This window comes from Bos javanicus, chromosome 24 (assembly GCF_032452875.1).
Source record: "Bos javanicus breed banteng chromosome 24, ARS-OSU_banteng_1.0, whole genome shotgun sequence".
NCBI lineage: Eukaryota > Metazoa > Chordata > Mammalia > Artiodactyla > Bovidae > Bos > Bos javanicus.
In genome coordinates, this window is record NC_083891.1 from 33,392,960 (window position 1) to 33,410,452 (window position 17,493).

Here is a 17,493-nt window from a genome sequence, read left to right on the forward strand (position 1 = left end):
CAACTGTTTTTCTGTTCAAAGTTTCCTAATACAAATATATTTCAGTACTATTGAAAATTCAGTTTTGGTCTAAAAAACCCAAGCCTTGGGTTACCATTTTCTACAGACTTCTTGGCATGATTCTGGTGGGAGAGGGGTGGAAAGAGTGGTCTGTTTGGGAAGGTTACGTGAGATCATGTTCATTAGTGGGCTTCACTCCGTGAGGTATGGCCATGCAAAGGGTCCCCGCTTCCCTCCCCTGCAGGACCAGCCCCCTCCCAAAGCTCCTGTCAGCACGCTACCTGCCATTCCTGGTATCGTGCTGCCGCATATTCTTGATAAAATGAATCTTCTTAAAGTTCTTTGGTCTGGGCGAACCTGAGAGAGTTCGACATCTGAAAAACAAAGCCATTTCAAAAACACAGTCAGTCGGTCTCGGATAGCTGAGACATCTCCACACAAAGACAGGAAGGAAAGACCAGACGAATGGTTTGAGTCACCCCAAGGATAACGAGGACCTTGTGGCTAGAATCGAGGAAGCTTAAAAAAAAAAAAAACAATCCAACAGACAGACAACTTCCTTGAGAATACTTCCTTGATAATAATTTATATGGCTCTGAAGAGCCAGCTAATGAAAGCTATTGCCCTTAATTCCAATAACATAACCTACATGGATTCCAAAGACATTATTTGTTCCCGTCATCTTAAAAAAGAATCCTTCCATATCGACACAGGTATCAGGAACGGAAAACTGGAAATTCAACGAATTCAGAGGCAGGGAAAAACACTGGCAAATTCAGTTTAAAAACAACCCTAAATCATTTTTCTTCTATAGCAGGACTCTGGCTTGAGTCCCCTGGACTATTGCCTCCACACTCACCTTGGCTATGCTTGGAAGTCACAGCTTTACTTTGAATGAGAAGCAGAGACCTGGCTAGTGGCTATTTGTTTTTGTTTTTTTAGATAAATTTTAAATAAATATTTGTTCAACAAATTGACTTGGATTCTAATTAATTTTCCCTAGAATATATGACATGTGCATGCACTGCAGGAATAACAGAGCAGAAAGGTTTTATTTGTGTATATTTTTTCAAAGTTACCTGGCAAAATTCTAAGACACATAACTGCAACAACAGCTAAGATAAAAAGCAAAATCCCAACAAATGAGAATCTGAAGTTTGGTCTTATCTTGAGAAAGGGAGCAACGTCCTCTCTAGTTGGGTTTTTGCTGCCAAAATTTTTTGTTTACTTAAACCTTTCTGACCATAGAACCCGAGGGCTGGTTTCTGGGATCACATCAGATGTGGGTCCCAAGAAGTGGTGCCCAGGTTCCCAAAGCCACACTGAGGGTCTGAGCTGGGCTGTCACCTGAGTTGAGTCAGTTCTGAACTTGGAGGCTTCAGGTAAGAAAACAGCAAGGTGACCCAAGGAGGAGGTAAACCTGAGGGCAGTGGGGTGTGGGGGCCCTTTGGGGGGGCAAAGGATTAAGGAATGTTCAGAGTCACACACCTGCCCCTCAGCTCTGATCTTTACTCTCCCCCAGAGGCCTGAAAGGGGCTTCTCAAGTGGTACTAATGGTAAAGAATCCACCTGTCAATATAGGAGACATTAAGAGACATGGGTTCAATCCCTGGGTTGGGAAGATCCCCTGGAGAAGGGAATGACTACCCTGGTATGGAGCCTGGTGGGCTACAGCCCAGGGGGTTGCAAAGAGTCGGATACGACAGAAGCGACATAGCACGCACTTACGCAGGGGCCTGAAGGGAAATTAGGGGACAGCCCCGGTCTAGACTTCAGGGTGTACATTCCCCTGAAACCCCCTTTCCTGCCCTCCAGGAAGGGCCAGTCTTCCTAGAAGCTGCTTCCTAGGGAGCACTGAAAATTATTTTTTTCCCATAGAAACAGCACCTTAAAATAGAATTTATCTTGAAAAAAAAATACAGTGAAGTGAATGAGTGGTCAAAGCAATGACATGGTAGCCGTATCTGGTGACTTTCATCAGGAAAGGGGGGTTCCCTGGGCATTGGGTCTAGAGGCAGGAAGATCCCCTGCCAGTCATGTCCACTTCACCAGAGTGAAGTGTCCACAGCTCATGGCCACAGCCCGAGTGGCCCTGCCAGCATCCACTCCAGCTCACTACCAACCCTAGTGATCTATCACTAGTAATATCCCCTGGAGCTCTTGTGACAATTACACTTGAAGATTTCTATAAGAGCTTCATACGCTGTCAAGTGATACGTTCAAATACACATGTTCATGTCCATACGTATGTGTGTGTGTTAGTCGCTCAGCTGTGTCTGACTCTTTGGAACCCCCCATGAACTGTAGCCCACCAGGCTCCTCTGTCCATGGAATTCTCCAGGCAAGAATACTGGAGTAGGTAGCCATTCCCTTCTCTAGAGGATCTTCCCAACCCAGGGCTCGAACCTGGGTCTCTGGCATTGAAGGTGAACTCCTTACCCTCTGAGCAATCAGGGAAACCCACTCTTTGGGACCCCATGGGCTGTAGCCTGTCAGGCTCCTCTGTTTCTCCAGGCAAGAATACTGGAGTGGGTAACCATTCCCTTCTCCAGGGGATCTTCCCAACCCAGGGATCGAACCCAGGTCTCCTGCATTCCAGGTGGATTCTTTACTGTCTGAGCTACCAGGGAAGGCCCATATGTACACACAGGTAAATATTCATATACACATTTCAAGTGTTGTGATTATTATTAAAACTTTTAACTACAAAGGGTGCATATTTTGTTACTATTTGCTTCCTATATTCTTAAAACTGTAGTCCTGGGACTTCCCTGATGGTCTAGTGATTAAGGCTCTGAGCTTCCAGTGCATGGGGTGTGGGGGATCTGATCCCCAGTTGGGGAACTAAGATCCTACTTGCTGTGCAATGTGGCCAAAAAAGTATTTAAAAAAAAAACAAAAACCCCGCAGCCTTTATTAAGGGTCCTTTCTTGGTTTTTAAATAGATTCTTTTAAAGACAGGCAGTGCCCCACCTGAGGGCATTCTATAGATGCTTCCTGTGGACCTCAGGAAGGGTTTGAATCAGGAAAGACACTCACTGGTCCCACTCCCCACTCTGAGCTTCCAAACCCAGATCCAGCCTTCCTGGGGTCCAAAGAGCTACAGCCTCACTCTGCCTTCTCGAGGCCACACTTGGGAGCAGACCTAGCACCTTGAAGGGTCTCAGTTCTACCCCCAGAATGACTGTTAGAGTCTGCAGGCCACTCAAGGTCCCCCACTGTCTCTCTCACACACGGCAGAAAGTTCTAGAAATATGTAGTCACTGGAGAGAGGAGGATCCTTGAAGGCATAAATGTGTGCTTCCACTGGTTTCTGGACAGGCATTCAGGAGCATCCTTACACACTTACCCTGTGCCCTCGCCCCTTCCTCCACTGCCCCTACCCAGATGCAGAGTTTCCAGGCTCCCGAGTCTAGATGAGGGCAGTGGGCTAAAAGCTGAACTGTGACGACACCCTCCTATGACCTTGAGCTGCTCCCAGTCTCCATGCCTGCAGAAAGAGGTGCTGTTACCCTCGGATTTAGACACAAAATCTTTCAGTCTTCAGCTGGAACCAGAAGTTGGCAAAAGGGCACTGGCGTGTGTTGGCACTGGTAATTACTGAATGGTACAGCAGACGGCACCCCTCAATCCAGACAGGCTGGAGACCAGGGCCGGTGGTGATGGCTGCCACACCTGCGGTTAGCCAAACAGAGGTTTTTCTGGACACCTAACAGACAGCCTAGGTTCTTATTTCTGGGAGACCAGGTAACCACCAGACAATGTGGAAAACCCCCATCTAAAGGCTCTCACGGTTAATGCTCAAGTCTTGGAGTTCAAGGTGGATACAAGAAACTAACTTGTGATGTGCAAGAGAAAAGTGAAACTTTTAAAAAGATAATTGAGCACCAAGTTGCTTCAGTCATGTCCAACTCTTTGTGACCCTATGGACTGTAGCCCACCAGGCTCCTCTGTCCATGTGATTCTCCAGGCAAGAATACTGGAGTGGGTTGCCATTTCCTACTCCAGGGGATCTTCCCAACACAGGGATCGAAACTGTGTCTCTTACGTCTCTGTATTGGCAGATGGGTTCTTTACCATTAGCTCCATCTGGGAAAGGCCCAAAAAGATAACTGAAGAGGTGCTTTATTTCTATATTAGCATACAATTCTAACTGCAAAGGGACTTCCCTGGTGGCTCAGTGATAAAGAATCTGCCTGCCAATGCAGGAGATGTGGGTTAGATCCCTGGGTCAGGAAAATCCCCCTGGAGAAGAAAATGGCAACCTGCTCCAGTATTCTTGCCTGGGAAATTCCGTGGACACATTGAAGGAGCCTGACCCACTGTAGTCCATGGGATCACAAAAGAGCTGGACACGACTGAGTGACTAGACAACAACAACGCTGATGATCTAGCCCTTGGAATTGCAAGCTGTATGTTGTGTTGTGTGTGTGTGTGTGTTTTTAAAGCGTTCAGCTATCACCACCCCGGACCTAAGAAACACTTTAAGAGAACTGTGGCATTGGCAACAATTGCCAAGGAAACCGGAAGACTGAGCACTCAGGTTAAAGCAGGTTAAGCAAGGAAGAAACTAATTTCAAAGCTGCCTGCATTAATGTGTAAATATCCATTTAAAACCATACATTATAAGTGACGCAAAATTAAATTAGGATAGAATTAAATTAGAAACTAATTTAATGAAAGATTAGCTCTTTCTTGTTAGCACTGATTACAGGATACACCTAATTATGCAAAAGGTTTTTAATAGATGCCTTGAAGCAGTTTGTTCTGAGTGCTGACTTTGAAAGCAAGTTGGGCGAATAGCCTTCCGCCCCCGCAGTTCCCAAAACACTTTGGCGTCATTACTGGTACATTCATTTCTCAGAATGGAAAGGACCTTAGAGATCAGTCAATTTGTCCCTTCCATTTTACAGGTGGGAAAACGGAGGCCTCAGCATAAGTAAATGAGTTTCCAAAGCCATGTAAGCAGTTAGTATAAAAATGGGGCCAAAAATTCAAATCCCCTGACTCCCAAACTGTTGCCCCTTCTGCGACTTTTATGTCTTAGGAACAAGTTTCTAAGTACATATCAGAATTTTTTATCGAAGTATAGCTGATTTTTTGTGTTGGTTTCTGGTATATGGCAAAGTGATTCACACATGTATCTCTCTGTGTGTGTATTTATTCTTTTCCATTATGGCTTATTACAGAACACTGACGACAGTTCCCTGTGCTCTACAGTAGGATCTCGTTGTTGATTTTATACATAGTTGTTTGTATCTGCTAATCCCAAATTCCTAATTTATCCCTCCCCTACCCACTTTGGGGCTTCCTTGCTGGCTCGGTGGTAAAGAATCTGCCTGCCAATGGGTTCAATCCTTGGGTCAGGAAGATCCCCTGGAGTTGGAAATGGTAACCCACTCCAGTATTCTTGCCTGGGAAATCCCATGGACAGAGGAGACTGGCAGCTATAGTCAAAAGAGTTGGACATGAACAGGACAACCTCTTTCAATAACCATGAGTTTGATTTCTATGTCTGTTTCTATGGTAAGCATCAGAAATTTTTTAATTAAAGAAAGTCCACTAGGGAAAATCTAGACTTCTTAAACTGCCCAACTCCCCTGATTTTGACTTATTTTTTAAACTTTGTATTTACACAAGATTTGTTGGAAATTAAGAACAGCACTCTGTACGTAGAAGCTGGATGAATTTACAGTTAAGGCAAATCAGCCATTCCATTTTTACTCTGACCGTTTGTGGCATCATAGGCCTGAGAGCCAGAGGACAAAGGACCAGCCTGGGCGATGCTGAGAGAGGGTACAGGGATGATGGGACACCTGACCAGGAACACGGCGCCGGGCTCCTCCTACGCCCCCTCTTTACCACAGGAATCCCTAAGGGGGTGACATTTAGAGCCTGAGATTTTTTTTTTAAACCTGGTTTCCTTGGTCACAGCTACCACCTTGTTCGAATGACCGTGCTCCCTGCAGCCTCTCCAAACTCCAGGGCCTTTGCAGTTCTGTTCACTGATGGGCATCAATTGTGCTCAAATGCCGAAGCCACTCGGTGCCACTTGAGGACGTTTCTCCCCTGCATTCACTAATTAACTTGGGCCACTTAACAGAGACTGACAGGAGAACACTTGCCCCGGGCCACGTGGATCACAGCCACACGCCATCAGCCTAACGTGGTCCCAGAAGCTATGAACATTTTCTTTTTTTCAATTTATTTTATTTACTATTTGGCCGTGCCAGGGCTTAGTTGTGTATCAAATCTGGGCCCCCCTGCATTGGGAGCATGGAGTCTTGGCCACAGAACCACGAGGGAAGTCCCTTGGATGTTTTCAAAAAGCCATCAAAAGTGGAAATCAGACTGTCTGGCCCTGACTTTCTGTTTAGAATGATGTCGGTGATGAGACTCACAGTCACGGACGCTTCGGAGCAGATCCCAGGCCTGTCTGCGCTCCACGCTTTATAACCAGGCGGTCCATGGACATGACCTGTGGCCTGGGAGTGAGGCTCTGTGCAGGGAAGGGGCCGGCTCCAGGGGGAGACTCTCCCTCCATCTCAGCCTGCCAGCATCCCCCGTAAACCCGCAGCACACCATCCTACCTGCCTACCCCGCTGCCCCAGCCCCCTGTGCTGACCTCGTCTTCCCTCAGCCTCTCCTCCACCGGCCAGCCCAGTAGGAGCTTCAGTGAGGACTGAGGGGGACGCGGTGTGGGCCCCCTGCACTCCAGGAGGGCCAGGGGAACCGAGCAAGATGACAGGAAGGAGAGCTGCCAGTCAGAAGCCAGGCACAGCTCCGCAACTGCTGTCGCCCATCGCCCCCTCCATCCCCCCAAAAAAAGTTGCCTTGAAAGCACTTTTCTAATCCGGAGGGAGAAACGGAACACTTTCAGCCCTGAGGGAGCACTCATAGGTGTCTTACCCTTGTCCCCAGCACCTGACCATGGAGGAACTTAGGGCCCCGTTAACCAAGTCAGAGACTGCAATGCCTGTGTCCCCTCTGCAAAAGCCAGAGCAGGGTCACATTCTTCTCCATCAAGCAACAATTTTCAAAAAGAAAGGGTCATAGCACCCGAATTCACATGCACACCGGGCTATCCTGGTACATGGTTGGGATTTCACAGCATTCTCCTTCTAATATTCCAAAGGGTTGGGGTTTCCAAACTGAGTCTGGGGATCAGATTGTCATTTTTAGAATTTAATTCTGTAAATAAAGACCTGGAAAAGAAAAGCAAACTTTGGCCTCCTTCTCGTATTGCAGGCCATTCACATACACATAAATGCAACCAGAAAACTGACCTCCGTAGAGGGGCATTCTCCTCAATGTCTTCCAGGGTCTCCAAGGATGATCGCTGGGAGATGAGGCGACGTCTGCAGAGAGAGGGAAAAAAATCTAGGTGTTAAAACTGCGTCATGAAATGGATCAGGAATTTCCGTAAAGCTAAAACTGTTCTAAAATAAAGTCCGTAAAAAAAAAAATCAGACGAAAGGTGTCTTTAAAAGGCTGTCATACTCTCAGACTGTACCCTCAATGCCAAGCCCATCTTGCCTTGCTGAATCCTGACATTCTCCCTGGGAAGAAACGAGACGTGATGGAGACATTGTATGCTGCCAAGTAACAAAACCAGACAAGGTGCCTCTTACTGCATTTAAGTTTGGCACTGTGTGTGCACGAGTGTGCTCAGTCGCTAAGTCGTGCCCCACTCTTTTGAGACCCCATGGACTGTAGCCCTCCAGGCTCTTCAGTCCATGGGATTTTCTAGGCAAGAATACTGGAATGGATTGCCATTTCCTCCTCCAGTGGATCTTCCTGACCCAGGGACCAAACTCGCATCTCCTGCATTGGCAGGCAGATTCTTTACCACTGAGCCACCTGGGAAGCCCATTGGTACTGTGTGCCCTTTTCCTAGAGCATTAGATATGTTTTTAGTATTAAAATACTGTTAAATATTGAAATATCAGTGGTCGGAACCAGCTTTAGCTGATAAATATTAAATTTTAAAACCATACTAAATAAAATATCAAAATCAGTAGGAGGCAATAAATAAAACTTATGGTCTCAGGGACTTCCCTGGTGGTCGAGTAGGTAAGACTCCATGCTGCCAATGCAGGGGACTCAGGTTCCATCCCCGTTTGGAAAGCTAAGGTCCCACATGCCTTGTGGCACAGCCAAAAGATCAAAACTTACCGTCTCTGGTTGGCCGTGATTTCAAAAGCAACTAGAAACACAGATGACATCATTTCCCCAGGAGAATTTCTCAGTGACCATTAAGAATATATATCAGGACATAACTAGGCAAAACACAAATGCTTTCCAGATGCTAAAGAATTGAAAACCACCTGCCCAAACCTCCTTGATCTTCCTTTGTCCAACTGAAATAAGAATGGGTCCTAGATAACTCAGAATATCTGATACAGGGACCGGGTTGGGTGATGGTTGGCAATGTCACAATAAATCCATTTGAATAAAGACCATCACTTCATAATACAATAGGTGATTTGGCTGATGGTGGGGGGTGGTGGTGATCAGAAAAAAATCTGATTCAATCTTTACCTTGGAAAGGACTAAAATTAGGATGTCTATTTTATATTCACTTGACAACATTTAGGTTAAGAACATGCAATTATAACCAAGGTCTAATTTGTCATTAAAAAAATGAAATGTTTTTTGCTTTGTTCTGTGTGTATTGTTTCTGACCAACCATGTGGCTACCTTTTTGTTTCACATTTTATTTTTAATAAGAAAGGTCATTTTTGCAAACCATTTGAGGGCTTCATCGATTTTCTCAGAGCCTGTCTTCATCTTTTTAAAAAATATTTATTTATTTGGCTATGTCGAGTCTTAGTTGCAGCATATGGGATCTCTGATCTTTAAGGTGGCATTCAGGATCTAGTTCCCTGACTAGGGATTGAACCCGGGCCCCCTGCATTGGGAATGTGGCGTCTTAGCCACTGGACCACCAGGCAAGTCCCGTCTTCATATTTTGACATCAAGTCCTTTCTAAAACACTCAGCATGTTCTCCCTGCTTTTCTCTCCAGTGACCCTTGTCCATCCACGTGTGAGAACTGGAAGCACTCCGACATCACCTTCAGTGTCTTCATGACATGCTGACCTTTTATAAGATATGCAGTTTTATTCTGCAGTTAACTTACACTGAATTTCCATTTCTCTAATGTTGCCAGATTTCCAACAGTTAGCCAGACTGGAGGCAATGGCCTTGGGGAGACACTGGTCTTAACCGAGGGGTAGGGAACTGATTTTATAGGTGGGGATTTGAAAGGAACCCAATTCTTGAGCAAGCAAGAGCTCTCTATGCAGCCCCATGAGTCCGGGGACTTGGCTCACCAGGACCCCTGTGACCCTGTGGTTGAAGGAAGGGGCCACTTCATCTACTGAGGTCAGTTCCTCCGGGTGCCAGGTCTGGCTGGAATGTAGCTGCAGGCTGGGATGGGGGCCTAGTTAGTCCCACTCCCATCCACCAGAGCTCTCAGAGATAGGCGTCGCCATGCTCCCCACCCAAGGGATGGTGTGATGCTACAAGGAGCATGTGTGCTGGGGCAGACAGACTGAGATTTCAATCCTGGAGTCTGGAAGCTTTGGAACCTTAGAAAACTTCTTAATCCTTGAGCCTCAGTCTCCTCATCTATGAAATGGGGAGATGAGAAAAATTAAGAGAGAGACATAAAGTCCATGGTACAGAACAGTTCATGACTAGGAGCTCCTGGATTTTCATTATCACTCCAGTTCCTGCCACCGGGGCTGCACCGTGACCCATAACCCTCCCCACTCAGTTAATGGGGTCATCTTGGCTCTCTTAGCTCTGGCAGCTCCTCCAACCCCAGCCAGCGTCTAGACTGTCACTCCAAACACCCTGTGCCTGAGTCAACCTGTGACACGTGCTCCCTCCACTCCTGCCCCTCCTTGTAAGCAGAACTAACTTGGTGTCACATGTGCTGCTGCACCGGTAACATATATAAATTGTGTGTGCTGCTTCTCACCTAATACCAACATCTCCTCCAATGGGCATGTGATTAAAATGATAATTTACTCTGTCTACTTCTGGATAATGTTCTGAGTTGTTAAGTCAAAAGTGAAATATTATTTTAGGTATGCACCTCTAGATTGTCATTAGACAACCTATTCACAGGCAGAAATAAGCGTATGGGTTTCGGACCCTGAAAATTCCAACAAATTCCATCAAACTCCAAGCCTTCCTTTCTAGAATAGCATCATCAGGTGACAGGTAAACACACTTGGCTCGACCTGCAACCGGGGTGACTACAATGACCGTACAGCTTCAAGCTCTCCCTTCCTTCAATCATCCTGACAGGGGTCAACCAGGAAGCCCTGTGGTCAGCCCTGGGCAGCAAAGATACAACCAAGGTTGCAGCAAAGGCCCGGCAAGTGTATTCTGCCCACCCGCCCAACCACACCAACAGCGAGCCTGGCCTGTTGGGACCGCAAAGCTGACCCCGGCTTGACTCCTGTCTTCAAGGGCTCATATTCAAGGAGGAATCCGTGGGACCATCAGCAGGGAATTCCATTAACAATCCCTCGAGCTCCTCTGGCATTTGGGGCTGCCCCTCCTCCCACCTCAAAAATGGTGAGGCCAGTCCTCCAGTTGCGAATGCCAAGTGAACCCACAGAGGACACATCAAGCCCTGTAGGGTACCCTGAGGCTCACAGGCTCCTGTCCAGCACTCAGACCTGGAGGTTCACCTTGGAAAACTAGGTCCAGTCCCACAAACACACAATCTGACAATTTCCTAATCTAAAAGCCACTCCAAGCATGCTCTTTGAAAAATAATCAAATTAGGATACATCTTTCTATGTATTTATAAGGATTTGTTTTCTAAAAGCTATTAAATCAGATATTCTCTTCATGAGTTGAACAGCTATAAATTCTCTCTTTCTCTCTCTCACACACACAGAGGCACTCTTAAGGTCTGGATTCCTTAAAGGGAAAAAAATCCAAAACTCAAATGCCCAACTGTTCCTTTAAATTCAGCAAACGTGCCTCCCGTCTTCATGAACAGAACCAAGCTATATACTCTTTAAGATGCACATACAGAGCTTGGAAAGAACTACCATGGATCCTTATAAAGAAACCATCATATGCATGTATACACTGCTATATTTAAAATGGATAACCAACAAGGATCCACGAAATAGCACAGGGAACTCGGCTCAGTGTTACGTGGAAGCCTGGATGGGAGGGAGTTTGGGGGAGAACGGATACGTGTATATGTATGGCTGAGACCCACACACACATATATATGTATGGCTGGTGGATATGCTGTCCCACCAGCATATCATAGTGTTAATCAGCTATACTCCAATATAAAATAAAAAGTTAAAAAAAAAAAAGAAATTGTCACATGGCAGCAGGAAAACAAAGATGTGATCCCTGCCCTTCCTGCCACAAAGGGCCTGCCCTGTGGTGATCGCTCATCTCTGCCCCCTACCACCCAGCTACATCCTTCCAGGCTGTGTAAGAACATCTTCCCTTGCCTTCTATTCTCAGAAAGCCCCAAATGAAAGGGAAGGCTAAGAATAGGTGGCCAGCCTTCACCAGACACTTTTCACACTGCCGTCTGCCTCATAAACCAAGTCCATGACTGTGCAGACTCCTAACCATTGGGCACGGTTAACAAGCAGAGGTCTTTGCATATTTTAATGACTGATGAGGAATACTCAGCCTTGGACCAAAACAGCATGCCCCCTTATTAACCAAGCAGACATTCAATAACAGCCCAAGCATTCTGCGTCGACATCACTACATGGATGGCTGAGTCCTCAGAATTCAGGGTCCCCTCTGTTATCTGACAACTATTATCTGGGTCCTTCCACACTGGCCACCAACACTTTTGAGGCCGATGTGGTTCACATTCAACACTCGTAGGTGAGTCAGCCTCCCTAAAGCCCCCAGGCTCATTTTAGAGTATTATCCTTTGAAGGCTGGACTCTGCTGGGGCAAGAAAATGCCAATACCTGATGTGTTTGTCTATCTAGATATACCTACGTGGACCGACTAATTCACTTCTCATTCGGGCTAATGGTTGACAGTGGTGCAAGTCACCCAGGACCCAGGGCTGGTCACAGTGGGAGTCCTGGCAGTGGAGCCTCATCATAGTGGACACTGGACTCACTGATGTCCTTTTTGACCAGTGAGGCCAGGGCAGGGTCATCCTGGGTCCCTCTGCTCAGGGTAATTCCCTTATGGGGTGACCCAGGGCAGCAGCTTGGCCCCAAATCCAGTGTCAGGTAGTGGGCACAAGCGGGGACAGCTCTGGTCCCTGATGTAGGACCAAGAGGAGATAAGGAAGGTGATCCCTGGTCCGACAAGTAAGTCGGGTTGGATCAATGCTCTCCACCCTGGCTACACCCAGGGAACGCGCACCATCTCTGGGAGAAAAACTCAAGCTTTGAGAGTAAGAAGAAACCCTGACCACCTGGGCCAACAAATTGCTATCCTGTGTGGCTCTGCTTCTCCCCATGTAAGGAACCCCCTTCCCGGCTATAAGACAGGCCACTGGACGGGGCGTGAGGGCCCCATGGATTGCTCAGCTATACAGGGGATGTGCCAGCTGAGGTCATAATTACTTCAAATCCATCTAGACAGTTATCATGATCAAAAAAGCCCAAACAAACAAAACCTCCAACCACAGAACTCTTTCCTCTAGTCACCAGACACCTATACACTTGTACTTTATTTGCTTTGTTACTTGTGTCCTTCTCACACTGACCACCTCCTTCCTGTTGGAAAAAAAGTGATGACTCCAGGGGATTTCCCCAGTGGTCCAGTGGTTAGGACTCCATGGTCCCACTGCAGGGGGCCTGGGTTTGATCGCTGGTTGGGGAATCGTGATCCTGCAAACATTACAGTGTGACCAAAAAATAAAAATTAAGAAACCAAAACAAGTACAGAGATAATAACACAGAAACATATACATTACCATATGTAAAATAGATAGCCAATAGGAATTTGCTATATGACTCAGGGAACTCAAACTGGGGCTCTGTGACAACGTAGAGGGGTGGGAGGAGGTGGGAGGTGGGAGGGAGGTTCAGGAGGGAGGGGACATATGTATACCTATGGCTGATTCATGTTGATGTATGGCGGAAACCAACACAATATTGTAAAGCATTCATCCTTCAGTTAAAAATAAATAAACTTAATTATAAAAAAAAAAAAAAAAAAATGGCCCCTCCTGCCACTGAGCTGCTCAGCAAAGCACTCGCTCCCCTCACCTGTGCAGGCTCAGGGGTGGCGTGTACTTAGCCAACAGCAGGGACTCGATCAAGGCCAGCTGAATAAACTCATAGAGTTCGCCATCAGCAGGTGGGTGTCTGGGGAAATCTTCCCAGGCAGCGTTTTCGTGGCCTTCCACTCAAGGCTTCCCTATACACAGTTATTACTGGGATTTCTCTGTTCAATCCACCAGATCCCAGTCTGATCACCAGAGCCCAGAAATCCTCCTCAGAAAGCATCCCATAGCCTCACGACAGTGAGAAGCAGTAGACCCTACCCCTGCAGGAGGTGGGGGGGCGGGCAGGAGGGATGGGGAGGAGGGTCAGTGCTCCCAGCACAGCCCAGCAGTGTGCAGGTAGAAGGCCTGATCTGTTTAAAATGGATTTCTTCTGAGTTTATTAAACATTCATTTCCCACTTGCTTTTTGACTATAAGAGTAATAGGTTTTCATTGTTAAAAAAAATTCGAAGATGTGTGAAATAGAAATTGAGGAAATGACCTGCAAACCCCAGGGCCCAGAGAGCACCCTCTAAGAGTCTGGTGTGTGTCCTTTCAGACTTGCTCCTAGTTTCACACATGCTTATAAACATAAATGTGTATATATATATATATATATATATACATACACACACACACAGCCTCCTCTGTCCATGGGATTCTCCAGGCAAGAATACTGGAGTGGGTTGCCATGCTCTCCTCCAGGGGATCTTCCCGACCCACGGATCGAACCCATGTCTCTTACGTTTACCTGCATTGGCAAGTGGGTTCTTTACCACTAGAGCCACCTGGGAAGCCCTTTCAGACATACACTTTTTATTTATCTGGCTGCATCGGATCTTAGCTGCAGCACATGGGCTTCTCTAGCTTTGGTGCTAGGGCTTCTCTCTAGTTGTGGCACACGGGCTCAGTAATTGCAACATGTGAGATCAGTTGTCCCGAGGCACGTGGGATCTCAGTTCCCTGATCAGGGATCGAATCTAAGTCCTCTGCATTAGAAGGAGGATTCTTAACCACTGGACCACAAGAGAAGTCCCAGAGATGGACTTTTTAGCAGGTAGAGAATCCCTTTGCAAAATGTCCTAAGATTCCATCCCTTGGTCAACATATCTCACCTACAAGAGAGGGCTTATTACTTCATTAAGCCATAAAGAGAAGAACCCCTATGAATCCAAGAATCATACTTTCACTGATACAGCTTTTATGAAAATGCTGGCTTTCAAATACCAGGCTCTCAAGGTCAAGTGCTAATGTTCCACTGCTCTTTCCTTCATTCTCTCACACGGCTTCTGATTGTTGGGGTCATAGCACCAGAAGCTCGAGCTCCACACTCAGCATCTAAATTGGGATGATTTTGGTCGTGATTTGGCAAATTTTAAAGCCAAGATCCCAGATGCTTCTGTAGCAGAAATTGTCAGATTGTGCTCCTTGAAGAAGCAAACTGTTTTGCACCAGTACATATGTGTTCACAGATGAAGGAAGAGAAGTCAGCTGCCACCTCTCAACAGAAGTTACAGAGTCTTACAGCAAAACGGCCCTGGCTTCAGCCAGAAGACGTGTTCGTTAGACGCATGCTCAGTTCTGCTTTCCACGGATCTAAAGCAATCTGTCTCACAGCAAAGGTGCTGGTGGAACTGAGTGAGGCCCTAGCTTGCCCATGTGGCAACGGCTGCTTGTCAGACTGTGGAAGAAACTCCAGAGGAGAGCTGGGGACTCTCAGCCAGACATCACAGTCTGGCTGGGCCAGGTCACTAGGCTGGGGTGGCTGCAGAACCCCCGGCCTGGACCAGTCAGGCCCTGCAGGAGTATTAGGCAAAGAGCGCATGACTGGTTTGCTTGAGCAGGGGAAAAAACCCTCTCCCCTGCGGCAGCATAATGCATGTACAGCCAGATCCACCCTCAGAATACTGATGGACACAGTTGACACCTCCAGAGGATCATGGCAGGTTTCCTTGCAAAGGAAGGAAATAGATAATCTTTAATAAAAGAAGAGCTGTGTGGATCCAGAAACAGACCAAAAAAAAAAAAAAAAAGGCTAGGAAACTGATTTCGAATCTGACTACATTTTAAGAGTCTCTAGCTGATGAGCTGGGCAAAGAATCACATTGAAATCAATACACTGAGATGCCAATCAGCTTGTTCAATTAAGATCTGTTTCTATGTTTAAAAAACTCAGCCATTTCCTGTTTTTGCAAACATTTATTTATTAATGGAATATCAAATAGCAAGCAGCAAGCTGGATACTGAGAGACAGCAGTATATAAATACTGTCTCCTCCCTCATGGAGTTTACATTTATGATAAGGAAGACAGACAAGAAACAAGTAAAATGATTCTAATTGTAAAAGAAATTAACACAAAGGGGGAAGAAAGCAAATGGTCTAATAATACTGTGGGGCTACTAGCAAGACAGACTTCCCAGGTGGCTCAGCGGTAAAGAATCCGTCCGCCAGAGAAGGAGCTGCAGCAGACACAGGTTCAGTCCCTGGGTGGGAAAGATCTCCTGGAGTAGGAAATGGCAACCCACTCCAGTATTCTTGCCTGGAGAATCCCATGGACAGAGGAGCCTGGTGGGCTACAGTCCGCAGGGTCGCAAAGAGTCGGACGGGACTGAGCAACTGAGCGCACACACACGCTCTCAGGATACATTTAAGTCATCTGTAAACGTATTCAGTTCTTGTTGCCACATTTTTATACTCCTGTCAACAAAGCAACTCCAAGTGTTTACAGGGAATTCGGAGGCACTCAGCTTGTCCGAGTCTACTTTTGTTTCAAGGTTCTCATCAGACTCACCAAAACCTGGAAAACCAAGGTGTGAGGTCATCTTGGCATGGAGGGCTATGCACAGACAGACTTGTGGGCAGGGTTTAATAACTGGCCAGGTTATTTACACCTCAGATTCCAAGTCCACCCTACCCACTGGGCCCTGCTGATCTTACAAAATCCCCTTTCCATCATGTCATTCCCTAATTTGAAGATCCACAATGATTCTCCCTGGGAACAAGTTCAAACTCCTCTTAAAAAGGGACTAAGACCTCTGACTAGAGGTCAGAGGACAGAGCAGACACAGCACAAGGGGCCATCCTGAAAGCAGGTCTCCTGGGGGCATTCCTGGGATCCCAGCGAATTGGGGCGGGGGGCTCAGCCAGGGCCACAAGCTGACAGTGGCACATTCTAATTCCCCCTGCACCCCATCCTGGAGGGAAGGGCCTGGCACTGCAGCTGGAGGGAGCAAGTTGGCCAAATGTACAGAACAGGAACCAAGAGCAAGTGTTTTTGTTTTAAAATCAGGACCCAGAAAAGTTTTGGGCTTTGTGTGACTGATGAGATAAACAACAGTGTCCTTCAAAAGAAGATGCCAGATACCCACGGCGGGTGAACAGGGAGCCAAGCCAGGACAGGGTGAGGATGGGAAGGAGACATGAGCAATAAAAAGACCACTCAAAATAAAAAGATCAGCTTCATACTAGAAAGGAAAGAGGCCTGTCGATCGAAAAGAACCAGTTCAAGAAGTCTGGGGCCAACTCACGTTTGTTCTGAGTAGGAACCAGAATCTAAAGAATCAAATCCAGATATTTCTGTGAAAAGGGTGCCCTGAGCCAGATGCGGAGCGTGTGGGAGGCAGGGGAGGGTGCTAGTGAGCTCAGACAAGAGCCAAGATTTAACTGGGAGAGGACCTGCTGGAGAAGGAGCAGCCGGTCTAGCACAGGAGGTTCGAGGGTAAACTCAGGAAGGATGGACACACACGCCTCACGGGAGCTGGATAGGACAGAAGACCAGGTTTTGCAAGACACAGAGGCATTCCCTGAAGCAACGTCAGGGAAGAAGCCCAACAGAAATCAGGAGCCAGACAGGTCCCAATCAGATGGCGGTTCCAGGAGGAGCTGGTGAGACCCCGAAAGTCAAGTGAACATGCAGATGGGTGGGCTGGGAGCTGCACCGCAGTGCGGTGAAACAGACATGTGCACCCCGAAGCATGCGTGCACGTGTGTGTGCATTTACACGGTTGTTGTTGTTCAGTTGCTAAGTCACATCCGACTCTTTGAGACTGCATGGACTGCAGCACGCCAGGCTTCCCTGTCCTTCGCTATCTCCTGGAGCTTGCTCAAACTCTTGTCCATTGAGTCGGTGAAGCCATCCAACCATCTCATGCTTTGTTGCCCTCTTCTCTTTTTGCCTTCAATCATCAAACATTTATATGGTGTTTCCTTCTAGAGCCGGGAACTTTCTGATGTTGAAGCTGGTTTTAGAAAAGG

At 46.9% G+C, this 17,493-nt stretch overlaps 1 protein-coding gene across 2 annotated transcripts in view; it reads right to left on the reverse strand.

Annotated features, from left to right (window-relative positions):
* CABLES1 (Cdk5 and Abl enzyme substrate 1) overlaps window positions 1-17,493 on the reverse strand; it is a 102,220-nt gene that overhangs the window by 47,306 nt on the left and 37,421 nt on the right. For both annotated transcript variants that reach the window (XM_061399760.1, XM_061399759.1), the window contains exons 2-3: window positions 7,287-7,358; window positions 282-374 (exon numbers count right to left, since the gene is read on the reverse strand). In XM_061399760.1, coding sequence (XP_061255744.1) covers window positions 282-374; window positions 7,287-7,358 — 165 coding nt within the window. The remainder of the gene's footprint in view (window positions 1-281; window positions 375-7,286; window positions 7,359-17,493) is intronic.